This window comes from Labrus mixtus, chromosome 24 (assembly GCF_963584025.1).
Source record: "Labrus mixtus chromosome 24, fLabMix1.1, whole genome shotgun sequence".
NCBI classification, from domain to species: domain Eukaryota; kingdom Metazoa; phylum Chordata; class Actinopteri; order Labriformes; family Labridae; genus Labrus; species Labrus mixtus.
Window position 1 is genome coordinate 6897128 of NC_083635.1, and position 27357 is coordinate 6924484.

General features: G+C 40.7%; 2 protein-coding genes across 5 annotated transcripts in view; one reads left to right on the plus strand and one right to left on the minus strand.

Moving 5' to 3' along the window:
• Positions 1-1074: 1074 nt before the first annotated feature.
• Positions 1075-5672, minus strand: LOC132959660 (carboxypeptidase O-like). Its single transcript, XM_061032840.1, has 9 exons — positions 5514-5672; positions 4537-4576; positions 4343-4444; positions 4126-4230; positions 3917-4033; positions 3519-3612; positions 2920-3122; positions 1944-2028; positions 1075-1650 (listed from the first exon to the last, which is right to left on the minus strand). The coding sequence occupies exons 1-9, from the start codon at positions 5666-5668 to the stop codon at positions 1385-1387; spliced, it is 1167 nt and encodes a 388-aa protein (XP_060888823.1). The 5' UTR covers positions 5669-5672; the 3' UTR covers positions 1075-1384.
• A 7360-nt stretch (positions 5673-13032) lies between these two features.
• Positions 13033-27357, plus strand: part of LOC132959390 (cholecystokinin receptor-like) — a 33563-nt gene continuing 19238 nt past the window's right edge. For all 4 annotated transcript variants that reach the window (XR_009666984.1, XM_061032344.1, XM_061032342.1 and 1 more), the window contains exons 1-2: positions 13033-13268; positions 25362-25610. Coding sequence is in view for 3 of the 4 variants with exons in the window: in XM_061032344.1 (XP_060888327.1) it covers positions 13121-13268; positions 25362-25610 (397 nt within the window). In the remaining variant the exon portion in view is untranslated. The remainder of the gene's footprint in view (positions 13269-25361; positions 25611-27357) is intronic.

Here is a 27357-nt window from a genome sequence, read left to right on the forward strand (position 1 = left end):
GGTAGTAGAGTGAGGAGAAAAAGCCCAATAACGAGAGTTTCAGTCTGCAGCCCTGGCTAGTGTCGGGTTTCTGCGATACTGCTTGTACATAATATTTGACCAGCATTGAGGCCCAACTTGTATAAACTATTAGTAATGAATTTAACCGATAATAATAATTTTGGTGCAGACTAGCTAGGTTTATAACGGTTAAAGGTCCAGTTGACCAAACACATCCCTAGTTTCTGTTAACTTAAATATGAAATGTTGGTCACATTCAAGCAGCAACTTCGGTTGATAATTGAAGCCAATGCAAAAGTTAAAAAAGCTGCAGTTCCTCGAGTGTCCACTTTGAGGCTGCTGCAGAAGCCCCGGAAGTCACATACACACCCATTAAAAAATGTTTTTACAGCAGAATTTATCATGTTTCCAGACGGGTACAAAAACAGAATTGGTCTGAATAGCTCATGTCTTTATTGGCACACACTACATGGGGGTGTTTTTTTATTTTTTATTACTTATCAGTTTTAATATAATGAAGGATAATGGTTGGTCATAATAAAGCAAGTTAGCTATTAGCCAGCTATTAGCCTTCATGTTGAATTGAAGTTAGGTTGAGAAACATTTTCGGGAATGGCGACTGCCTTCCACTGGCTCCAAAGCCCCTTTTAGCGACCAATTGGTGATGTCACTCATTGTTGTCCATGTTTATTTACAGTCTATGCTAATTCCCTTGCCAGTTTTAGCATGCTAGCACGTTGTACAGCTACATAGAAGAGCGTATTTCTAAACAAACCAACTCTTCAAAACTAAACCTCTTCCTGAACTATGGATGGATTTAAAAAAAAAAAAAGATTTCTTCTTAAGGATTTCACGACAAATAGGGGTTGCATTTATTCAAATTTATAAAGAAAACGATGCATCGACTAAAATGCAACTAAAAGTTTGTGCTTGTCATATTAAGGCAAACAAATATTTTCCAGGAAAAATTCAAATTTTAAGGTTTAATCTTCTTTTTTAGGCAAGAAATGATTTCTCTTTGGCTCCAAAAAAATATTCTTATGTCTTTGCTTTGAAAAAGGACCAATGCAGCAGTTACTAAAGGACATTTATTTACAGTTTTTAAATGTTTCTGATCAACCAAATACTCCTTACAGTACAACAGTTTGATAATAATTTGAACAAAATCTGAATACCTTTTCATCATTAATACAATAATATTCACCATCATTTATCAACACAAAAAATCCTCCTTAAACATGAACATCTTACAAACCCAATATCTTAAAAACTGGAACTTTTTCTGAAACCTACTTAAATCCTTTGGACTAAATACCAGTGCCATCTATTCAAGATGACTGAAACTGGTTTGGATTTTGTCAGCTTCCCTTGTGTAATTTTCTCCTCACATGAGGTTGGTGCTGGTGACACCAGCAGCTAACAGTAAGGCCCACAGGGTTGCAGCAGCAGTTGCCACAGCACTGTTAAAGGTCTTGTCGTGGGCGTAGGTGATGATGTGCAGGGCTCCCTCGTAGGCCTCCTCGCAGGTCGGCTTGATCTGATCTTGTGGAAGTTTGAAACCGTATGTCCCGTTATCTCTCAGCTCGAAGGTGAAGGCGTAGGGGATCCCCTGCAGCCGAGCCCAGTCTCTGGATGAACCAGAGTTCGCGTCTGTTGGAAGAAAGAAAGCGATGTTACTGTATCTGATGTAACCTTTACTACATACTTATGAAGAGCCTATTCAGTACATCTACAGAATGAAATCAAACTACAATCCATTAAAAAGCTAGTGAGGAAATTATCAAAGAGATTATCAAAGTCCACAAAAGTCCATAAAAATCATCCAAATTTTGGTGCCAACATTTTTAGCATGGACCAAAATTGGTGGTCATCTCCAGAGTTGTGCTTCCAGCATGGTTAAAGCTAATAACTCCTTGACCAGATGTGTTGCTGTGAGTACTTACACAATATATCTGGTGAGGTTCCAACCTTGTAGTTCATCCCATGGACCTTCCTAATGGCGTCCGCTGCAGCCAAACCCACCGCCATCTGAAGGTCAAGAAGGTAGCTTAAGTACAGTAATACAATTACAGACATTTCAAAAACATTTTTTTCCCTCCCTTTATTGATTCCAATTCCAATACCTAGACTTGAGTATTGGATGCTATGCATACTATTGGTGGAAAAACACCCATATGGTATCATATCAATGGTTTAAATCACCAATATTACATTTTAGGCCCATATAGATACTGGTATTGGAACACCATTACATTACAACCTAAACATCAGTCAGATGTAAAGTGATCTAGACTGCACAAAGACATATATTTATGTTCTATTTAGTAAAACTGATGGTTATATTACACACATTAAAGGGGACATATTATAAAAAAAACACTTTTATAGTGTTTTTGAACATATGTTTGGGTAACCTGAGTGTCTACTGACCCACAAAATGTGAAATAAACCCATGCAGTCCTTTGTTTGTGGTCTGCATAAGTCTTACAACACCAAGAAAAATGCTTCATTTCAAATGTTCTCAGTTTGTGACATCACAGTGGGATTCTGGTAAAAACACATCCCCTCCCCTCCCCTGATATCTCCACCCATGGACTCCACCTCCAGCCTTGAACTTAACTTTTGCGCAGTTTATTCTCACTACAGAGGAGTGATGTCTATGGGGAAAACTCAGGGGGGGTCATTGCATTTAAAGAGACACACACACCAAAACGGAGCGTTCTGAGAGAGCTGGTTTATACAAACCTCCACTGGTGCTTGATTCATGTTATATTTTGACTAAAGCACAGCACAGATGTTTCATTTAGACCACAGGGGGACTGTTTGAAAAGGTGGAGAAGGGGGATAATATGTCCTCTTTAATATAACACTTTGTGTGGATATAACACCATGCATCACTGTTTCATTAGAAGTTAATACCAGCTCATTGTAGTTGGGGGCGGTGAAGTTTGGGTGTCCATAAGGAAGCAGCAGCAGCTGGCCGTAGGAGTGGATGGTGAGGAAACACAGGAAGTCTTCCTTCCGGGTTCCTACAAAATAAGTGACGGCCTGGGCCTCAGGCTCAGACAAAGCTTGGCTGCCGCAGTAGGTCTGGTTGCAGCAGTTCTTTGATACTCCGACTGCTGTAAATTCACATTATGACAACATAATGTAAATTAGAGACATCTCTTTTACTAATTAATATGGAAAAATCTTTAAAATGCTTTTATAAAATTTCACAATAAATATTTTTAGGACGTTTATGTTTATAGCTGCAGTAATAGTTTTTGGCCACTTGGGGGAAGCAGTGAAGAAAAGACACAGCAGTGAACAGGTGAGCTCGCTAGCATACAGGTGAAACTGGCATTCATTAGAAAAATATTTTATCAGGGGTGAATCTGTGCCAGGAAATCCCGCTCTGCTTCTTCAGTGAGAGTGTGTCAAAAAACATCTTGAGAACATTTTTGTTTCGTGGCAATTTCTTCAAATTAGAATCTAAAGGTAGAAAAACTAATATGGAGAATCAGAGTAACACTCACTTCCCCAGTTGGCATCAAAGTTGCGGTTGAGATCGGTGCCGTAGCATCCACAGCCGTCGGGTCCTGGCGACCTGTTCTTCCTCCACAGTCGAGTCTAAACAGTCCAACGTTTTCAGTCAGCGGTTGGTACATCAGCTGGTTCTTATCCTTTTACCAATTTAGTTATTAATGAAATGGCCACTTATCATTTCTGTTTGTTCTTAAATGTTTCTGGATTGCGGTCATGTTGAGCATCAGAAATCAATCTACTCACTCATTATACTGTAACTTATTTGAACCTCATTACTGAACCTGATTTCATTACTTCACAATACTGCATTTCCTATGCACCTATGTCTCTTCCAATCAGAAACCTAGAAAAGTAATTTGGTAAATATCTACTTTAATGAAGCACTGACTGATTCGTTGACCCAGGAGTGGATGTAGCCGTCCATGTTGAGAACAGGGGTGACGTAGAAGTCCATGTTCTTCATCATCTCCTCCATTTTTGGGTCTTTCTTGGATGCATCCAGGATCTTATTTAAGAAGCAAAGAAAAAACACAGTAAGTATGTAAGAAGTTAAAATTCAGACAAAGTGTTTTTTTGAAAAGATGGCCCGTCTCTTACCTGTTTGACAAAGTACTGACAGAAGGCGGGGGCGATCCATTCCCTGGCGTGAATACCACAGTCCATCCAGATAGCTTTCTTCTTTTCTCCTGTATCAACGCCAATCTGGTAGACATGGTTGGAATTTAATCTTTTTAAGCTACTATACAACATAAAAGCACACTAAATAAGAATATACTCAAGTATACTTTTTGTAACTGCTAACATAAAGATTAACCTTCAGCAGGCTAATAGTCCTCTTCTCATAGGTTTGTCCATATTCCATGATGGTCACAATCTCAGGATAATCGTTCGCAATCTGAGCCATCCATTTAGAGATCTGTAAAGAGTTAGCCCGTGTCAGAATCAGAAGTTATGCGTTTGTGTCTTGTCAAAGTAACGCGTTTGAGAACAGCGGTCGGGCTTTCTCACCTCTGGCATGGGATGGTATCTGAAGTAGTCATGCGCTGCTCTGCATCAGAACCAAAAAAACACGAGACACATGAGAAGCAGTTCCTGAGTTCTTTGGAAAAAAATTCCATAAAACAATTGTACAACCCTAACCCCGAACATCTCACTTCTACAATCACTACAATCTAATTTCTAATGTAGCCTATAAAGCACGTTTCTGTATCTCTTAAATGTTGGGGAGAGATAGATTCCAAAGTTTCAAGATTGTTGAAAAAAACCAGTAACTTTAAGTTTGAGAATCAAACAGCCAACAGTTCAAACGCACGAATCGGGTGTTTTATGCTAGCAATGCCAGATTAGCCTCAAGTGGCTAACCTAAAATGGAAGAAACCCGGAAGGTGAAATTAAACTTCTAACATTTCAGCCCAGAAATAGGTTAGCTATAGAGAGAAGGTCGAACATGTGACCAACCCAAGCTAGCTGTTTTTTTGCTTATTTTTTTGTTGTTGTTGCGAATATGCTAAGTTAAGCTAACAGGCTACTAATTTCAGCTATACGGGTATATTCAGTTTTCAGATGCAACATTGGGAGAGGTACCGATCTTCTCAATATTATTATGAAAAAAAGGAAAGGAAATTAACATATTTACGAGTTGTCCGTCAATTTTGGCATCTCATGTGGACAAAGCCGTATAACTTATTGCTGCAGATCAAGTCCTATACATTCATACACACATGCATACAAATCGGACGAAAACATCTAATCCTGCTACAATTTAACAGTCAGACTAAACACTCGCTGTGTTCTTTTTCAGGTAAAATGTAAACTAAGGTGTCGTCTGTATACAGCAGTTAAAGGCATTACACAATGTAGAAATAGTTTATCTTCATGCTAATGGTCTTGTTTTCTTTTGTAGGTCATAAAGAGTCCTTGAACGGTTTGTTCACGTTTAGTAATATTTGACAAAAAGCCACCAGTATGACATTTTACCAACTCACCTCTCCACTGTGGTGGCTGCTCCAACCACTGACAGCAATGCCACAAAGCTCAGCACGGTAAGCATCTTCCCTTTGTTAGAGTATAGTCCCTGTTTTGCATCTGACTTAGCAGCGGACAGTAACTTCAGGATGTTACAAGCCTTTATTAAAGACATCCATCAGATAAAGACACACCTTTGCCTTATTCACAGACTTGTCACATACCTTATCAATGTGTGGGTTAATGTGTAATCTGAGAGGAGAGCCTTGATTACTCAGTCAAAATATAAAAATAATAACTAATTATGCTGTTAATGTTAATGTGCTAATTATTTTACATGATGAATTGCAGATAATCCCTGCCACGTGTGGGATGACAAATTGATGAAAATATAGTCATGAAAATAGACTTTGATTACCCAAGATGCTGTGTAAGCTTTTTTTATCTTGACAGCTGTTATCTGCCGTTTTCAACTTCCCATCCTGGTGTGACCTTTTGCCATTTTCAACGTCGAATTTTCACTCAAGCCCATTGTGTTCTCAAAGGTTTTATCACATGCCTTTTTAAGCGAATGGCTTTGACTTCAGCTCTTATCATAGCCGAGAAATGAGGAGGAAAGCTGTCCCATCTGTCCAAACCCTAGTTCATTATGCCTAGCCTTAGGCATGTTTTTTTTTTATATCATAGGCATAGACAAGCAACGATTAGATAAGCTAGCTACAGACATGGAAGTAAACAATGTGGTTAGGCAGTGAGCAAAGTTCTACATGTGATAGGTCATAAATGCAGGTTGTGCACTTGTGAGCTTTGGACCAAAGAAGCTGCTGTCGCAGCCTACCTCAAGTGGACAATCATGGAACTGCAGTTTTTTATTTTTTTATACTTTTCTATCAGCTTAATTTTTCAACAGCCAATGTGATTAAGCCTCACAGAGCAGCTGCTCTTCAAAGTCATGCATGTTACCCTGATAGTTATTGCATGCTTCGTGTGTGCTAAGGGTTGATTGTACCCAAGAAAGACCAATCAAACAAAAGTTCTAATCAACGGTTGAATGTTCAAAATGTGTGTGAAGAAATCATTGCTGCAATGTTCCATTGGACAACATTACAGTTGTTTGTAATTGCTGTCAGATTTCATGGAAGTTTTGATTTACAATATTCTAAATAAAAAATGGAATTGGTTACTTCTGATGGATGATACCATATAGCATTCTGTACATTATGTATTTCATGTTGGACGATGGTACTTTATATAGTGTCTATAGGGCATCTTCGTGCTTGTATTTAGAGGTGCCCACCTGGTCTTTGGCCACCAGGTGGAGCTTTATTTAAGCTTATTCTTGTTGTGGTGTATTTATGTGTAGAGTTCCCCCTGTATACGGAGTCCATAGACAGACCACGGCCTTTATTATAATTCCTCTAAAGAGTGGTCTCACTTCGAAACATGTACCTTAAAAAGCTTTTTCTTTTTAGTCTTGTTGCGGTCGTGCTCCTTTTTTGCTGTTTTTTTTAACACTGCAAATATGACTTCAAACTACAACCTGTAATACTTATTCTGCAATGTAGGAGCAATAAAATGAATGCATATCTACCTCAGGCATTTCGTCAAACTTTAATGAATATTTTGACACCATGCACGACACATGTAAACAAAATTATAGTACGAAAAAAACCAACCAATCAAAATATAATGCAGAGAAGGAGACTCATTGAAAAGTATGATTTGATATGCTTCCATCACGGCGAATCTACTTGTGTGTATACAGACAATGATTTAAAACATTTTTTTTTATGTAATACCTGACCAGCAGATGGCAGTACAAAGCTTACTTTAAAAGAAACCTGTAGCACAGTATAACCAGAAATGGAACTGTGCAGATGTGCAGGAGTGCACTTCAGAAGATGACCGTTTTATGAAAATTAAAAGGACATCCATTCATCGGAGTAAATCATGTCACAAAGTTCAGAAGGGGACAACACCTGCTTTCTATTTTTACTTCCTTAAAAAGTGTCCTGTCCACAGGTGTTGTAGCATTTTGCTATTAACTCTAAATATGGGACTTGTACATGAGTTCACATTTATGTTGACGAAGTGCTTTGAATTCAACATCTTTGCCCCCTGAGATTAATTAGCGCAGAAGAAGAAGAAGTGTATTTCTCTCCTCGGTCACACCCTGACAGTTGAAATGCTAACTAAGCCTGAGCACCTCAAGTCTTTGTTCCTGCTCCTTTGCTGACATGTGCATCATGTCTGCTTGTTAGCATGCTCATAAGATACAAAGACAAGACCTGTCTCTGCTTCTGCCCTGTGTGCATAAACCAGGGATGTGTGTGTGTGTGTAAAACAGCATCACGGGCTATTTCTTCACAGTGATAGATGAAAGGACTAATGCTTTTGGATGAGAGAGACAGGCCGCTGTGTTGCACTCAGAAACAAGCTTACAACATCTTAAAAACTTGCCTGTGTACGCTTAGCATAATGTATCCAAAACTCCACAGAGAACATATTCAAGTTTGATTTAAGTAACATGGACCGCTGAGATGAAGATTTTTCTTAAAGATTGCAACAGAATTTAGTATATTTTTCAGTTATATAGGCAGACTTTCTCATTATTTTTTTTGAGATGCACACAAACAGCCAAACGTTGCATTTTTACGTTTACTCCTGCAGCTCATTTGAGCGTTGGAGCCTTTGTTTCACGGGGTGCAGCTAACATGTAGAGTGCACGATGTGAGGAAAAGCTGTGTCAACATCTGGACGGTCTTCAAAGGTTTTTTGGTGTACACATTCCTGTTAGTGGACGTTCAGCTGGTGATACAATGACATGAGAGGGGTTGTGTTTGTCATTAAAGCAACAATATGTCACTTTTCCACCTTCAAATAGTAGCTTTAAAGATTGATTTATCACACTTTAAACAGGGAGAACGAGGTCCCTCCCATGCCCAGCGCACGGCCCGATCGCCTTTTTGCTGCAGTATGTAACCATGGCAGAGAGATGAGGTCATCGTAATTTTTGGGCTTTTATTTATTTTTGGGCTTTTTGTGCCTTTAATGTAGAGATAGGACAGTGGATAGAGTTTGAAATCAGGGATAGAGAGAGTAGGGAATGACATGCAGGAAAGGAGCCAACGAACCGAACCCGGGCCGCCTTTGAGGACGACAGCATCCATACATGGGTCGCGCGCACTAACCACTGCACCACTGCACCACTGCACCACCAGCGCCCCGTACCTCATAGCTTTATTATGGAAATATGTCCCATATTTTAACATCTTCACTCGCCTTTTTATGACCCATTTTTATTACAGTTAGGTGGCGACCCCTAGTGGTTAAAGTAGCAAATACTTAAATCAGATGATGTAGTTTAAAGTGCAAGAAGTAAATTTTGGGTCAGTGGAAGCTAAGCATGAACATGTATTATGTCATGTCTCGACTGTAAATGAACTGCAGTAGTAGCAAATACTTCTCCAAAAATCCACATTTTCATGGCCTCTATCGCCCTGAAAATGTGGAAACAATATCCTAAAGCTTGAGCACAGCAAGGTCTTGCACCAATCACTCCTTTCCAATGCAAGACAAATGCTAATGATGCGTCTATTACAAGGTTGAAATGCCTTTAAGCCAGGGAGCCTCACAGCATGCCAGAGCAGAGTGTGTCCTTTGCAGAAATCCTTTCTCTACCCGTGTGTGATGGCTTTCCGTCACTGCTGGAGCTTGCATATGTGGGGGTGTATTTTGTGATACAGTGCTGCTGCTGCTGCTACCTGCTCTGTTTGCGTCCCATACGGCCATCTGTAATACAATGTTTCTGTTCATTTAAAGGTTAAAAACAGAAGCCTGCGTCCAGTTGTAAATGGAAAAAAAAATGCTTGTTTGTTTGTGATTCATTCAAACTGGTCTGAAAGGTGCAAGTGTATTTTTTTTTTTTTAGGACTAACAAAACATCATTTTCACATTTTTTCGAAGAACTTTGCAGTTTGTGTGGAATTAATAGGCCATGTCTTATCTCTAGATGATGGATCAGGCCCCGCTGCATGCATTCTGAGTGGAGAGAAAACTCACACTCATTCATTGCCCGTGGCAGGAGGCTGATTCGCTGCATGTAAAAACCTCGCGAAAGCAGACAGGTTGGTGTCGCGGGAGACAAGAGGGTGATAAGAGGGTGTAAAGGAGAAAAAGGCAAATTGTGCTCACATTACGCACGGCAATCAATCTGCAGCTCCAACACATTTCAGTGCAGCTGGGCATACAACTGAGCTAAGGATAGTTGTAATCAAGTTGATAAGCAATCATGTTAAAAATAACACCTTCAGTGCATGTCATAATAACAATAAAACTGCTTTCTTTTGTTTAAAATAAGCTGGGATTTTTCATGAGGCAAAGAAATCTACATTGATCAATATGAACAAGCACTTTTTTCAAAGTGAATACATTAGACTGTAAAGAGTGATATGACTGAAATTCACTGATAAAGAAGAAAAAACAAAAGGCACAGGTTCTAATTTATATGTCTGTAAGTTGAGGCATCTACCTTGAGGTTGAATAAAGCACACTTGGTGTTATGCACGATTAAAGCTATGATTGAACACAGCCGTATTATAACAGCTGCCCCAAAAATAACACAAATGTCTGCTATGGAATTGATTCTCGTGTGACTACTTATAAGCACATTTAATTGTCGTAGTCCTTATTCATTGATGTCCATTTCCTTCTATTAAAGAAACCCCATTTAAAACCCATTTCCAACATTCATTATATCTGGTTAGGCGTTCCTCATATTGGGGGAGATTTAAATAAAAAATATATAGGAATATAAATGTAAAAGGCCCTAGCATTGATCCCTGTGGAACGCCACTTTTGACCTCTTTGGACCTTGTAAAGTATCTTTTATGTCTACATACTTAACACATTTACTTTGGATTTTAACCAGTAATTGTAATTTCATAGCACCAAGTTTTAATGTGTTACAAATAAATATTAATTGATTCTTATTTCGTCCCTTTTGATACATTGATATTTCACGGGGCTCTATGTGGTAAGAGTGAAATCCATCATTTGACTCATATGAAATGTGTCGTCAAAAAAAATCCACTCCTTAAATGAATTAATGTATGAAACTTTTATGTCCAAAGTGGTTGACGCAATATTTCCAAGCAGTGCTATTGCGAAAACCAATGTTGAAGGTTCATTAGCATTCACAGAGCTTTCCTGGGGCTTCCATGAATTTTTAAAATGGGTGCACTGTCTTTCAAAGTATGTTGCCATTGCTTCAGCAGGTTTTTACACAACAACTTTAAGTCATGCTAACTCAAAATGTTCACAAAATGTATCTACTGGAGCCTGAAGTTCTGACACCCTGGGGTGTCTGAGTTTGAGTTCCCCCTCTCATCAGTCATGCTGGTCTTGACCTGTGTGGAGACCTTGATACAGTGAAAATCAAAATGGAGCAGCCGCTGAAATCACAGCACTGGAGATTTGAAAGAGGGCTGAAGGGAGAGACTTTTGTCTCCACTTTGAAGTCTTTTTATCTTAAAAATGTGGAAGAAACACCAGCACATGTTAGCCAAGCTAGAGCAACACACACCTCCCACACAAACGCAGTTTTAAAAGCAGAAACAACAGCGGCAGCAACACTTGTAAAAACCATCAAAAGGACTGACAACCACCGAACATATGACAAACACAAATAGTTAAACTCTCCTCCCCCGCAGTGCAACCTAACTCTCCTCCCCCGCAGCCTCCAGACATTTTCTAAAGTCGGCGTAATTTCTCAAGCTATAAAACATTAACTTAACCCAAAGGCCTTCTGAAGTAGTTTCCCGATGAACTTAGCCATCCTGCTGCCCATCAGGAGTCCATGAACCTTTCACCTTACTCCTGCGGGTTGGCCAAATAGCCAAATGGAATTTTTTTTTTACAGTTGTTCCACTGAGCAAGTCTCCAAAACATTTTCCAGTTTGAACAATTTTAAACAACAAGCGCCGACAAGTCAGAGGCATTCAACGTGGAAAAAAACAAAAGAGATCAATTTCTATTCACATCCAACCACAGGACCGTCCTTCTGTCTTAGATCACTGGACAATTCAGGGAAACAAATTGCACACTTTCTCCTCAAGAGCTTGCAGAATTGTGGCTCTTTGTCACACTGATGATACCCTCTGACAGCTTACGAGACCTGAAGGTTTTTTCACAAGACAACAACATCCATTCCTCGAGAAAACGAGATTGTTCTGGGATTGTTCTTTGTCAAAATAGGACATCATAATTCATAGATGAGCAATTCTAACAAAACAAGTGACACTGAACATTTTAATTGGGGGATGAAGACTTTGGAGGACTTGGCAGGTGATCAGGGGCGGCCTAAGCTTTTTCATGGCCCTGAGTGAGATCTGAGCTGAGGAGCCACCCCAAGGCCCCCTTTTCTACATCTTCACTGAGATCACATGTTTATCATGACAATTAAAAAACACAATTTCTTGTATATTTGTAAGTGTCCATCCAAGTGTCTCCTTCAAAATATGGACCAAAGAAAACCGAAGTCAGTCCAATAAAAGGTCAAAATCGTCCAGTATTTCAACTCTCAGGAGAGAAAATATGCAGAATGCTAAATGCTACTTGAGCTTTTCTCGTCTTTTGACCATTCAAAGATGTTATTATACTGCAGGCCCATTCACAAACTGATCAGTCCACATGGTGCAGCAACTGGAGCGATTTTGGGTCAAGTGTCTTGCCCAGTGTCTGGATGATTGGCTGCAGGAGCTGAGATTTGAGCCCCTGACCTTCCGGTTGAGGGCCGACGACTCCACCACTGGGCCACAGCCGCCCCTCAGAACAAGGCCAGTTTTAAGCACATATTGATGAACGTCAATTATGTTATTATGATACGCTAATGTGAATTTAATACATTTAATTTACCAGGTAGCTCCTTTATGAATGTAGGTTTAGCCAAAAAGATATCCTCTAATAAGCACATGTTTTCAGTCTTAAGCTTTTTTAATAGTTCTTTAAATTAAATACAAGTGAATAACACATCAGAAGAGCATTGTCAGACCAAGAGCCAACAATAAGCTGAAAGATGTACAAACACACCAGGTGAGCAGCAGTCATAATTCATGCTGAGTTTGTCATAGCCGAGTGCATCCATCACTGCCATCAGCACATATTGTTCATACATTTAGCAGATGAAGGCAGATATTGTTCGCCTAATGAGCTGCGTTGAATAAGTTGTACAGTGGCAGTCGTGAGTTGAATGAAAAAAAGAGAGGGAGTGTGTATGTGTGAAAAGAGAGGGAGACAGAGAGAGAGAGAGATCTGCTCAGTTGCCTTAGCAGCGCGGCTTCATTCCTTCACACTCGGTGCAGTGAGGCAGCACTGCGCTTCACGGGGTTTCCTCTCGCGTTACTTCATTAATTAACCTGCCACACTGTGGTTGTCCTCTGTGTAAAGGTTTTTTTTTTTTAAAACTACTCAACTCCTGCTTGGGCTTTTTTTTTTTTTTTTTTTTCTCCCAAGTTTCGCAGCAACCCACTTTTACCTGCTGTTATGAAGAAAAACGCCACCGCGGCTGCAAGTTGATTTTCCAGCCGCGGCTTCCAGTTTGAAACAGGTGTGATAATAACGAGGGAGGATGGCTCTGCCGACGCCGGTGAATGTGAGCGCGGCGGGGGTGATGGTGGGCTGCGTGGAGCAGGGGAACCTCAGCGTGGAAGTGACCGACTTTAACACCAGCTGCAGTAACGGTTCAGTCGTCTCCAGACCGTCAGCCAGAGTCAAAGGTAAGAATTCATATCCCCCCCCCCCCCCCCTTAATTGTGTCCCTACTAAATCATCCATGCAGGGGTTTATACTTATTTAAATGCTTGCAAAGTGGTGTCAGACAGGGAAACCCCGTACAGAAGAGGTGTTGTAGCCTAATAGTCACACAGTGTTTTTTTTTTTTGTTACACTATTTTTAAACATGTCTTAAATTATTTAAAATAGCTTTTTTAAAAAACGTTTTTTTTTTTTTTTAAACAGCTAGCCTCTTGGTATAGGGAAATATGTAGCCAGCTCTGACTTTAGCTTAATAATGTTGTTTACTACTAATTACAAGCTGCCAACCATGACTGATAACCTGCTTTAAAATGCAATTTGATTCACTGGATGCCTCCTAACCGCCTAATTTTTCTACCTCACTGGTTTATTTAGCATAGTAATGATAAGGAGTTTTTTTTTATTTTTTTAAATGAAGTAACTCAGCAATCAATCACCAAGCTGCCCAATTTGCTGCTGCATCTCTTCCTGTCGATAATGCCACATTCAGTGTTTTTCTTTTGCACTGAATGTTTTCTTTGCAATTCCCAAAATTGCTGGCTTACAAGCTGAGGAGATTAAAACCCCACACACACACCAGAGGAGATAAGACCCATCTGAGCTTTTGCCTGCTATCAGGACAGAAGGGCTGATAGGGTAATGAAGTCTGAGCGTGGGCGAGAGACTTCTTATTTAATAGTTTTTTTTTTGCCACTGCTGCAGAATGTGGAGGGAATTTCGCTTCTGCTAAATAATTCACAGCAATCCCCCCGAATCTGTGCTGCATGACTTTTTTAATGACCTCAAACAGGCATGTGTTAAAAAACATCATTAGTTTAAGCTCTTAACACCTGCAAAGCAATTACACACTGTGGGGCGTGTTCAGTGTTTGAACAAGAGAAACGTCCTGCAGACAGATCCCGTTCCCTCACTCGCGTGCTGCTGAGGTGACACACAGAAAAGTGCCTTTTAATTTTATTAACCTCAATCCTTAGAGGAGCCGTTCCCTTCTCTGCAGTGGAGCCTCATTACGCAGCTGTATTGTTGTTGTACTCTGCATCCAAGGGGAGGGGAGGGGAGGGGATTAAAGTGAAAAAAACAAACACCTTCCACTTGTGGATTCATCTTCAGATTCATTGAATTTCAGATTTTTGCTTGAGCGTCTGATGCGATGGAAAAATATTGTCACAGCTGGTTTGAATTGTTTATTTTATTGGAAAAAAGGTGCATAAAATTATTATTTTTTTAAAGCAATAGACCTCAAATTTTTTCATCAGACGGACACTTGTTTTGTCCTCTGTAAGAAACGGCTGCAACTTTTAGTGATTGGTCGTCCCGATAAATAATTTAGTTTATTGTTTTATTCTAAAGACAGTATTTGTAGCACCGTGAACAGTTCCTCACAATAGTGTCTTGGCATCAAATGTTTGTTTTTTCTACTTAACATATTGAGCTTTTTCATACACAAAAGATAGAAAAGAATTTCCCAGTGATCAACTAATACAAATACATGAGTTGTTTTCGTTCTCAGCTCCTCTATAGAATGTAAACAGGAAGTCATATGTTACATTTTACAGGGAAAAAAGCAGCCTTCCTAAACCAAACAAGAACTACTGCAATGGAAAAAAGTGAGAATTTCCACTCTAGATTTTTATTTCCTATGTGTAAGAAGAAATCACATACTTTGTATTATTGATATTTCAATGTATCTTTATTGTTAAAAATATTATAAAAACGGCCATGACAGATTCTAAAAGTTACCATGGCTACATCTTCAAATGGTTCATTTTTTTCCAAACCAACAGGCTGAAATCCAATTATTTTTTTGCACCAGAAAGCCAGAAAATAGTCTGATTTTAGAAGCTGGAGCCGGTGGTTGTTTGTGTGGTTTTTAGTGAATGAAAAACAGAGTGGATCTTAGTCAAAGCAGGATTGTTTCTGAGAGAGGATTAAATACAGGATGCCAGATAAAATCAGGATTTAAATACTGAAAACCGTTCTTAAAATTGTTGTCCAAGTCTAAAAACAAAAAAAGACATGATATGTTAGAACTCAATTTAATATCTGATTTAAGACTGTTGAGCAATTACTCTGCACTGTAGGCTGCTGTAGGGTACGCACATGATGTCATGGTGGGCGGAGTCACTTCACTTGGAGCCAGTGAGTGGCAGAAATCAATAAAAGGTAACTCAGAGGAAACGCTCATTCACTTAGTGATGAATATAATCTGAACCCCCTTCACTCTCCCTCCTCCCATTTTTACCCGTTTGTTTAATTCAGGGAAAAAGTTCCTTGTGATGTCACAGTGGGATTCTGGTAAAAAAAAATCCCCTCCCCTCCCCTGGTATCTCCACCCATAGACTCCACCCCCAGCCTAGAACAAAACTTTTGTGCAGGTCCGCCATTTTTATTCTCGCTACAGAGGAGTGATGTCTACTGTGAAAACTCAGGGGGGGGGGAGTCATTACATTTAAAGAGACACACACACCAAAACGGAGCGTTCTGAGAGAGCTGGTTTATACAGGGTCTCAAACCTCCTCTGGTGCTTGATTCATGTTATATTTTGACCAAAGCACACCACAGATGTTTCATTTAGACCACAGGGGGACTGTTTGAAAAGGTGGAGAAGGGGGAGAATATGTCCTCTTTAAAATCTGAGCAGATCAGTCAAACAGTAAAAGAAAGATGATGACTCAGCAGATTATGTTTTTTGGATCATTGACATGCAGAGAAACAGCCGCAGCCCTACACTCTGACTACAAAGTCGATTCAGTTTTACATCCATCAGCGATCGAACCCAGCTGTCTTCATGCTCTGCCCTGTGTAGGATCATGCGGTGGGCTTTGGACAAAGGTTCATAAAAGTCAGGAAAGCCAATTTCTGACCATACGTAAATGTCCACAGACGTAAATAGTTCAGATGTCTGAAGAGTCCAAATGTAAGCGGATATGTTTTTTCCGCCCGTTTTCGTCATCTCAGTGTTGTCTTTGAATCTTTCGCTGACATCAGAGGGGGCGTGGTCAGGAGGAAAAGTGACTTCAGTGCATACCCTCTATACTGCACATAGTTATGGTTACATCTGTTAGTCCGATCACTGTCCACTTATATCTACTCTTTTTATATTTTGTATTTTTAAGTTAAGTTTAAGCTTTAAGTTGTATTTAAATTGACACTTTATATTTAGGTTAAAATGTTTTGTTTACCTGCCATTGAATTGCCCCCCAGGGACAAATAAAGTTTTTTGAATTGAATTGAATTGATATACTCAGTTTGCCCCCTCCTAAGTGAATTTGTCCCCCCCCCCCCTTCGCTTGGTAGCGAGTCTTCAAAAATGGGACCCGTTGCTAGAGGCATAACCCAGTCAAATATTAACACACAGACACCATACACATTATTTTAGATTCAGTGTGACTAATATTTTCAAAGAATGAATCTATCTCTGAGGTTCTTGAAAAGCAAACATCCATAAAACCCATTTAAAAAAAATGATATTCAGAACTCATGCTCTGAAGTTTTGTTTAGCCTCTAATTAATCCAGTGGTAGTTGTTTTATTCATCTAATGGCTTATCCTGCAAACAATTCATGGTGCCAATTTGCAAAAAAATATGTAATCCCAATATGCACGTTTAAATAACCGCTTGATTTATATGCACAAAAAGACGTTCCTGTCCTCGGGGGAGCTTGTATTTACATGTTAATACCGGAGACACAGATTGTTTTCTTCCATCTGTTTTCTGCGTTTTCTTCCTGCTACGTTTTTCTTCCTTTGAAGGAGGCAGCTGTGAAACTCCTACAGATCGGAAAAAAAACCAAACAACATCTGACATGCATCACATTATAGTAATCTTTCAGGACTCCAGAGAGCGGGCGAGTTCAGACGGGGCGGGGGGGGGGGGGCTACAGATGTTGCTTATGCAGAGCAACATCTGTAGCTGCACCTTGGCTCAGGCCAGGACTCTCGCCGTCCCCCCACCGCTGATTCAAAGTGACACTTTGCTGAGCTCACCCAGTCCCTTTTTTTTTTTTGAGTGCGTGTGAGATAAGTTATCATGAAGTGAACCTCATAAGCAATGACATGAACAACCAACCAACCAGTCACCTTGCTCTCTGGGTACAAGAAAAGAAACAAAGGGGGGGCACAGATTGGGAGTTTCTAATATCTAACCAGTTTTGTTGAAGAAATTAGCATTTAGTTCCACACACTGCGATGCAGACTGTCACAACATGATCATGGTAATCAGATCAAATAATTGGAAACATTTGAAGCGACCTGGTGAGTCGGAACAAGCGGGGAGCACAGAATGTACAAAATCCCTTTGAGCATGCGTCTGCATAATAACCAGACGCTGCCTCATGTGCACAACAAACATCCCCCAGAACTTTAGATTTCCAGTGTTCACATAAAATCAAATCAATGTGAGGTTATAGCTTTTATTATCACTTTTGTTATTTCATCCGTTAAGGTCCGTTAAGGTGTATTGTGACGCAGTAGACTGTGACGGCTATAGAAATGGAATGAAGGCAGGCCATGCTTGAGCGAGGGGGGGAGGTTTTGTTATCAGTTTGACTCAATGCATACGTTGAGGGACTCATTTCACTCCCACTTAATCCTCCACTCCAGTATAATACAAGCAGGAACAGCCCCCGTCTGATAGGGCTTTGAACCCCGCTGTGCAGCCATACGCAGCGAGGAAATTAAACCATCCCAAAAATGTACGAGCTGTAATCTTGTCTCGTAAAAGTTTGCAAAGTTTTAAAGCCACCGCACAAGTCCTGGGAAAGCTAATTGCAATGCTTTGTCCCCTCCCCCCCCCTTTGGCTACATCGCTACCTCTGCGTTAGCTTGTTTACATGGTGATTTATTGGAAGTCGCAAACGCCTCTGCTGAATGTTAAATTTGAAGAGGGCAATTCCTGAAGGTGCTGCTCTTTTAATAGATTGCTAGTGCTCGGTACAGTGAGATTATACCCAAGCAAATGAGGAAAATCTTGTTTAATCAATTACAACCAGTGGGGGTCAGAACAGTTAATGACAGGTGTTTAATGAGTATCTCGCCTTGCATTGTCTTGATGTAAAGCGAGGTGTCTGTTTTTTTTTTTTTTTCAGATTTAATGAGCAAGCTGACTGCACTCTCAAAATAGATTTCAAAGGAAGAAGAAAAAGGAAAGTACAAAGGAGAGTGGACAAAAACAAAAACAAACAAATCATTTATTTTGAATTATTTGTTGGAGTGGAAATTGCTCTGATTGTTTTCCTTCAGAGATCGGCTACGCTTTATTCCACGCAAAGAGTCTTAGTCAGCACATTTTTAATTGGTTCAGCAAGCAACAACAAAAAAAAAATGTCAAGAAATGCTTATTTGTGTGCAAATAAGAATAGTTAAAGTGGCAAATCGCCCGGAGCAACGTGTAACCAATTCAGCACAGCGACGTGGTCGTTAACCTGCAGGGTGGACCGGCGGCTAGAAGAGCTGCTAACGTTAGCTACAGTCGGCAAACCAAATTACGTCCCTTTTCCTGCCGACAATTCTAAATACATCGTGCTCAATTTTGACAGTTTTCTTACCTCTGGATGTAAATTTCTGTTTCACCGACTAGGAAATGTGTTGCCTTGGAACGTCCCTATTCCTTTTACGTTCTCTTTCCCTAACCTGAAGTTGCTAAACCCTTAGCCATGACTCTGCATGTCTTTAACATCCTTACACTATCAATTTGGTAGTTGCCATACAGAGCCATATTGAAAAAGACTCTAAACGTCCTTCCATAGTAATTGGTGTGCACTCGTCTGATGAGAATATAATTTACAGTTCTGCACGCGCCCTTGTCACTTGACCGGGCGATTGGCAGGAATCGGGCCCTCCTTTCATTGTGTTTGCAGAGACAGCAGAATGGACAGGGATTTACTGAATTAGTCAGCCCGTAGGAGAGGAAGCTGCAGTGCACTAACTCTGTTTGTCTGCCAAATGCTTTCCTTGAAATAGAAACAAGCTCACACCTGCTGTACATGAGCGATCTGCAATCAGGCTGATTGCCCCATGCCGCCTACTATCTTCTCAAGTGTCCCGAGTCCTTGGGATGAATTTTGATAAATGGCTTCATGTGACAATATTTGCTCAAACATGTAAACGAGTAGAGATGTTGTCTAGGTTTGTCCGTCTTGCTTTATACAAACTCGGCTAATATTAGCAGCATGCTAGCTAGCAGGCTCCTGGACATGCTTTGTCACTAAAGCATCAGAAACCGTTTCTGTGGTGATTCTTAATTTAGCGTACAATACACTCCGCTGTTGTTTCCTTACGTCATGTTACCTAATGACATCTTCTTGATTGGTTTTCTCACTGTTACCCAATCCTACATTCTAGAGCAGTGGTTCCCAAAGCGGGGGGTCGGGATCCCCTGGGGGGGGGGGGGGGGGGGGGGTCGCAAGACCTCATTAGGGTGGTCGCGAGATTCCTTCCAAAAACATATCAAAATGGAAAACGGTTTAAAATTGCATATTTTACCCAAACAAAGTCATTAATATGATGGTGTTTGGATTGGCTTAATGCTGTGTGATACGTTAAATGTTTGAGACCACCTCCAGGGCCAATGGGGGGGGGGGGGTCTCCAGTCTCTAGCACCGTTATATTGGGGGTCGTGGGCTGAAATGTTTAGGAACCCCTGTTCTCGAGGGTAGCAGTGGTGTCAGTATATGAACAACACTACTAATGAAGAATAAATGGCATCACCAGATAACGACCATGTCAAACCCTCATGGGTATCGAATATGTGCTGAGCTGGCTGGTGTAGTACAATCAGGGTCTCTCCAACTGAATTCCCAAAGTATCTTGAGATCAATAGTGTCCTCTCATGGGGTGGCATGCTGCTGACTGTTACAGTAACTCGCCTCATTACATTGATAAAATGCAACACAGAGAGCAGCTCCTGCACACTGAGCACTGAACTAAACCGCTGTCAGAGGATTAATTTGCCATCACTTGTTGAGATCTGTTAATGCAGTGCGGTCAAGTGTGGAGTACAGCGCTGACGAGAGGGGCCACGAGGTTAAATCCACACAATGACTCGGACTCGCTCCCTTTTTTTGTGCAAATTCAAACAATCAAGATAAAGTGGAAACCAAACTGGGTTTCTTTTGACAAAGCCAACAGGTTCAGTGTTCTCCTTTCAGACCAGTCGAGAAGGGATCCACATATCTTTGAATTCACTCCTGGCTTTCACTTATTCTTTTTTTTTTTTTTTCCTTCTTGTGATTGCTCCGAGCATGACGGAGATCTCTGCCCCGATCTCTTATCTTTTGATTGAACCTGTTATAGGGAAGAAGAAATGAAGTTGGGGGTTTAGCGGTACAAAGCGGCAGCATCAGGTTTGCGTTTTCAACCAGTAATAAAAAGAATAATAGGGAATTAAAACCGGATCTTTGTTGACACACGCATCCACTCTGAGAAAAACATTCATCGGCAGTAGTTTATTCACAGTTTGAAGTGTTTACTAGTTCGGAATGGAGTGGCTCCAAAATACAGCCATTAATGGTGATGAGGAGCAAATGTTTATGTGTAAATAACCTGTTGGATCTTGTGCTCTCAAAGCCGCTTACATAAAAATGAATCTACTGAGTGATGAAATCTGAGAGCTATGAAGCTGACAGACACCATAGAAGGTGAACTACTGCAAAGGGCGCCAACAAGTGTTTTATTTTAAAGATTTGAGCTGCGAACACCAACAGACAGGAACGCCGATTTTTGGGTGTTTTGAGTTTCATCAAGACCAAGATCATGTTTCACATCACCTTGAGATATTTTCCAGCAATTCCTGAAAGTTCAAATCGTTAGCCTCGTAGCATAATCGCAATCCCAAGTCATATTTTAAGGTTTTCAGAAAAGAAGGAAAAAACACATTCCCAGTCATGTGACTCGAGTCCACACCTCTGCAGTTCATAATTCCTACGATCGATTGAAAGTACATTTCCATTTTTTAGAAAGTTGTGGTTTCCCTTATCGTGTAAACGGGTCCACAAATTGGCTATACTATTTGTTTTGGAAAAGTCGGACATTAGTTCTAATCCAAACTTTATTTGAAAAGGGAGAATTAGCCGCTCGCTCCCACAAGATCAGGACGTCCTTTATGACTGATGTTTATAGCTTCATTGGAATAGGACTCTCTGCTCACTTATAATTAGCAACAACATCCCATTTGGACCGGGCTAACTGTAATTTATATCAAATTGGAGCGTTGCGTCATCTCACCGGTGCTCAGAGTGAAGAACAGCCTCACAGCCAGGTTTTTATTAAAATGATTTCTCAGTCACCTCTCAGATTGTGACTGCTCGATGATTTAATCACTTTACCCAGATTACATCCTGCTCCGTTCAATTTACTCCACAGCCACCTATAATTGGCCGAGCTTTCAAATTACTTCCTGTTCCTGTAAAGTACTGCTTACGCTCTTCAAAAAAAAAAAAGAAAAAAAAAAGAAGAGTGAATGTAAATGATCATTGCGACTAAACACTAGCATCCCGGTCCACAAAGAGCAAACAGAGGTTAAATAAACAGACGTGACCTTAACAGAAGCTGCAGACTTTGTCTATCAGCTCAGGGTCATGGTCTAAAATCTTCCACGTCAACGACTCGCTGCTCCATGCGAGCATCTCCGAGATGAACGCCGCTCTCTTACCTGTGATGTATTTATAGATGCTTTTGCTTTTTTTTTTTGAACTCAGCTGTCATGCTTGAGGGAGTCAAAGGAGCCAAAGTGAATTGTCCTGCAGTCGCTCAGGGGAGCATACATACCTCTTGCTGCTCAATGAATAGATAATTCCATTTTCACTCGGCGGCGTCGCACAAAAAATCTTACACAATAGGAGCTGCAGAGCCGGTCTGAGCCGCCTGCGTTGTGTTGATTGTGCACATGTCACATTATGCTGTTGTGTTAATCAAACTATAATCCAACTTGTCATGTGTGCTACAGTTTCACCTTTTTATTTTTTTTTTGGATGCATGTGACTGATTTTAATTTCAATATTCAGAAACTGACCCTTAAGCCATCTGAGGAATAATTCCTATTTGTACTTTAGGGCCAGTGGGTCTTTCAGGAAGAAGGGGTGTCCATGGTCCAGTTCAACAACTCATCTGTCTTTATGTTAGATGTATAGTGCCTCAGTGGATTGTCTGATAAATGCAATCTCATAGTGGCTGCTGCCTCTAAGATTTGTCCAACAATCCCCTGACTGCTGTTTTTTTGTTTCATTAAAGGGGACATATTATGAAAAATCCATTTCTTCAGTGTTTTTTTTAACATATATCTGGGTAACCTGAGTGTCTACTGACCCACAACATGTGAAATAAACCCATCCAGTCCTTTGTTTGTGGTCTGTATAAGTCTTACAACACAGAGAAAAATGCTCCGTTTCAAATGTGCTCTCCTTGTGATGTCACAGTGGGATTCTGGTAAAAAAAAAAAAAAACTCCCCTCCCCTGGTATCTCCACCCATGCACTCAACCTCCAGCCTAGAACAAAACTTTTAAGCACGTCCGCCATTTTTATTCTCTCCACAGAGGAGTGATGTCTACCTGGAAAACTCAGTGGGGGTCATTGCATTTAAAGAGACACACACACCAAAACGGAGCGTTCTGAGAGAGCTGGTTTATACAGGGTTACAAACCTCCTCTGGTGCTTGATTCATGTTATATTTTGACCAAAGCACAGCACAGATGTTTCATTTAGACCACAGGGGGACTGTTTGAAAAGGTGGAGAAGGGGGATGATAGGTCCTCTTTAAATGTAAAATAGTTCTGGATAAGTGAGTTATCGCTGCAACATGAGAATATTTCCAGTGAAATGGGCTTCTCTAAGTGTGTGAAACAGAGATGTAACATCTTCATTTATTTTGACAACAACATCTGTCAGGAGTTTGGTAGTCTGCCACTGTCTGTTCTGTCAATTTAAGGCCAAATGTTTTTCTTTGGAAACCGTTGGTAACCGGCACTTTAGCTGTGGAAAGCGCTTTACGGATAGAATTCATTATTGTGTACAAATTGATTGTTAGTGAACATTTTGTAAATGTGCCAACACTGATTACAAACAAAATTAGCTTTTCCCAGCGTCTGCATGAATCCTGCAGATCAACTCAAAGAAGAAACACATTGATGAAAATCAACTCCCACTTTAAAGTTGATCCAGTGCGTCCATGTCCAAACATCCCCATGGACCTGGGAACAGGGGCGTAGCATGGGGAGCCTGGGGGGCCCCTTGAAATCTGATTGGCCACCCCAGGTGCCAAGCCAAAGTCCTAAATTATGATTGGCAATGTCTGAGGCGGGATTTATATATTCAAAATAGCCTATATTTCGGCTGCAGTTTAAATTGTGAGTTTGGGCAGTCATATTCTTTTTGAGTCCTCAATGAAATGAGCTGAGAAGATTTAAATGTTGCCTCTCTACAGTGTTATTTTTGTAGTTAGAATATACACCGAAATTGTCACAAAAACACGTTTCCTAAACCCCAAACTTCAACACTTGGCACCAAAAGTGACAGCGCTGTTGGTGTCCTGATTTGGACTCGTCATGAGGGGGTGTGCGTGTGTGTGCGTGTGTTTGTGCCTTCAAGGTGATCCAGGCCCCCGCTGCAGACTTTGTCCCATGTCGCTGTCTTTAATCTGAGGACTCAGTCGGCGCAGCACATGGCCTGCCCCGACCTTGTCCCCTTACATGTACTCTCATCCTCGAACAGATTCACTGTGACAGGCCGGTGTGAGTGAAGAGAGCATCCCCAAAAAGCCCCTAGCTGGACTGTCCTGGTCTCCCTGATGCTCAGCTCTATGTCTCTGCTGAGAGAAGTAAAAGCACATAACACTGTTTCATTTCATTGCACAGAAGATATTTTTATTCCTTTTTGATATTTTCAGACTGGTTGAATTGAGTTGTTTTCTGCTCTCAGCATTATTGTTAAATTGCTTTGAAATTGCATGAATGTCCTTGATGTCGTTTGTCTCATTGTGATTGTTTTGTATCTGGTATACATGAGGATGATGCTATTAGTGATGATACTAATAACTATTTAATTTCAACCTTGCGTTTCCAGTTTGAGTTATATTCCCCCCCTCCCCTCCTCCCCTCCCCGCTCAGCACTGATGATGTTGTTTGTCTTCGTCTTCTCCTGTCAATATTATCATTTCAATTATGGCTTGGCTCACAGGGTGAGAAGACAAATATTGACACTCGCTCAACTGAAGATGTTGATTATGCCAAGTTATTCTGCCTCATAATAGGCTTTGGTGTTGTTTATGCGCCTGCAGTCTTATTTCCCCAATGAACAACATCGTGATACACTTTGTTCATTTCATGTATCCATGTTGTTTTGGTTTATTCTCACTTTTTTTCTCCCTCAATGTCATCTTGTTTTATTACTTCATGAGTAATTTAATATAAGGTTTGAATGAATGATGGAAAAAAAAAAAAAAAAAAAAAAACTTAAAGCAGACAGATGAAAAGTTTTTAGTTGCCTTCATCAGGAAGGTGGAAGTCTTTCTGTCATTTGGTGTTTTTTCAGACCAAAACAGTTCTGGGGACTTTCTGAAGAGGAACATTCCTCGAGGGAGTTTCCTGAGAACGACTCACCATGGGGAATTATTTTTTTGCCTTTCTGCACCGCCATGGTGTTGGCTAAAAAAAACAAAAAAACCTTCAAGTGACATAAGCCGGCCCCAGAGTGATTTATTTTTTAGTAGCTTCAGTCCATTCCCCCCTCCCCCCTACTTTTAGTCTTTTTTTTTTTTACCTAATGTTTACAGTGGGATTTAAAAAAAGTCAGGTGGTGGTATTGGATTGGCTCCTGTGTTCGACCAATCAACATGCACTGACTAATCACTGTGCAATTACGTCGCTTAAAGTCCCTCTTGTGATGGGAGAGTACCAACTCTGAAGCAGGAGCTATAAAGGTTCCTCTAAATGCGGTTCTAGAAACTAAAATAGTTCCCAGAACTTATGAAATAATCCTGCGGTGCGGAAAACGCCTAATGACGCAGTTTTGTGTCAGTATCAAAATTTGAATAACTAATCTCCCTTTCTCTCTTTCTCTGCCAGAGATGGACTCCTTTCGCATCCTCCTCTACTCGCTCATCTTCCTGCTGAGCGCCTTCGGCAACCTGCTCATCATCGTGGTCCTGATGCTGAACAAGCGCATGCGCACGGTCACCAACTCCTTCCTGCTGTCCCTGGCCGTCAGTGACCTCATGATGGCCGTCTTCTGCATGCCGTTCACCCTCATCCCCAACATCCTGGAGGACTTCATCTTCGGAGGTGCCATGTGCAAGACCGTCACCTACTTGATGGGTGAGGAGGTGTTTTTTTTTTTTTTGTTTGAGCGGCTACATTTGAGTCGTCAAGCGGCTTGTTAGATTTGAAGTAAGGTGGTGTGGAGACTTTGTTTTGCTTTAAAAGTGAGCAGAAATTGATGAAGCCCTTAATCTCCTCAGCTGGCACAGTAATCACTAGGCACTATGCACTGATCAATAAAACACTTTGCTTGTCCAGAGCAGTGAAGATCACATTTATTGCCCCATCATTAAGTAACTTCCTAGCAGTCTCAAGACATGTTGATATGAAATATCATCTTTGCTTTGATTTCTTTCCCATTTGAGGAAAACCTGTAGCATCACTTCAGAATCTAATTCAGGTACTTCTGTGAAAGTCAAAGTCAACTTTATCGTCAATTTCAAAATATGCCAGACATACAGTGGAATCGAAATTTCGTTTGTCTCCGTCCCGCGGTGCAATACAACCAAAATAAGGTAAATCTGCTGCTCGATGTTACGTTCAAACATCCTCACCATGGTAGTAAGAGCATGCATCTGTCAAATTCTGTTTGTGGCCAAATCGTGCAAAAATGACAAATGACCTTGTGTTGCCCTGCCTTCATCACACGTCATGTGTGCATGCTAAATATGGAGTTATAGTCATTAGCCTGTCAGAAAATCAGAGGCGATGGATTCCACTCTCCTGTCTCTCCAGGTGATGTAACTGCTGCCATGGCAACCTGTTAGCTTAGCATGACATGTAGACTGGAAAGAGTGCTAAACAGCTCTGACGGATAAAACAAAATACCCACATGTGTTGCTAGGGGCTGGACAAAATATCAATAGTGCAGTATATCATCGTCCTTTCTCATCTATTGAATCAATATTGTGGGCATCTCTTCCTGTCTCGTCGACCCCTGGTTAGCAGATTCCACATAGCTGCGTACTTCCTGTTGAATGTGAATGCTAAGGAGGGATATGTAGCAGACGTTGATTTGCCTTTACAGCTTTCCAATAATGCTGATGTGTGTTACCCATAGACTGTAAATATTAATGTTTGAAGCCTGAGTGACGTCAGCCATCTGTTCCTGTAGGGGGCTCATCGGCAGCAGCCACCATTTTTGGAAATGCTGTCTCTGCTTAACTTTCAGTCAACCTAACGACAGGCTGAGAGCTGGAGCTGAGGCGGGTTTTAAGTCGAACCGCTACATCGCGCCCACCTGTCAATCACGTCAGCTACGCGCCTCACAATGGATTGTTTTAAAAATCAAAACAGAGCTGTTCCCCCTGTACAGTGTGTGCCCATGAAGACGATAACTTATCAGATATATTTAGTTTTTTGTACCAGGCTGTAAACACGATGGGCTTTTTTGCCTGTTGTGTGTATGTGACTTCCTGTGTTCCTTGAGCCAGCCTCAAGTGGACACTTAAGGAACTGCAGGATTTTGCACTTCTGCATTGGTTTCATTTTTCAAGACCGGAGGTTGCCGCTTGGTATTGTTGTCAAATTTAAATTAAAAAAAAACGATCAACCCACACTGCCAATTTTTGGTTTTCAAGGACACCTCAAACTTTAAAATATCACCTGAACTGTCATGGCCCCCGTACCGGATCACATTGTATGTTACTGTACTTTACCTCATCCCATCGTATTGTATCGTAAAGAGAGAGAAAAAACTCTTACAATAACAGCCAAAAGTAAGGCGACAAATGTGGAAAAGAAAATGAATAATAAATGTGACATTTGGAGTCAAATACCTCGAATCGTGCCTGTGATGGGTTCT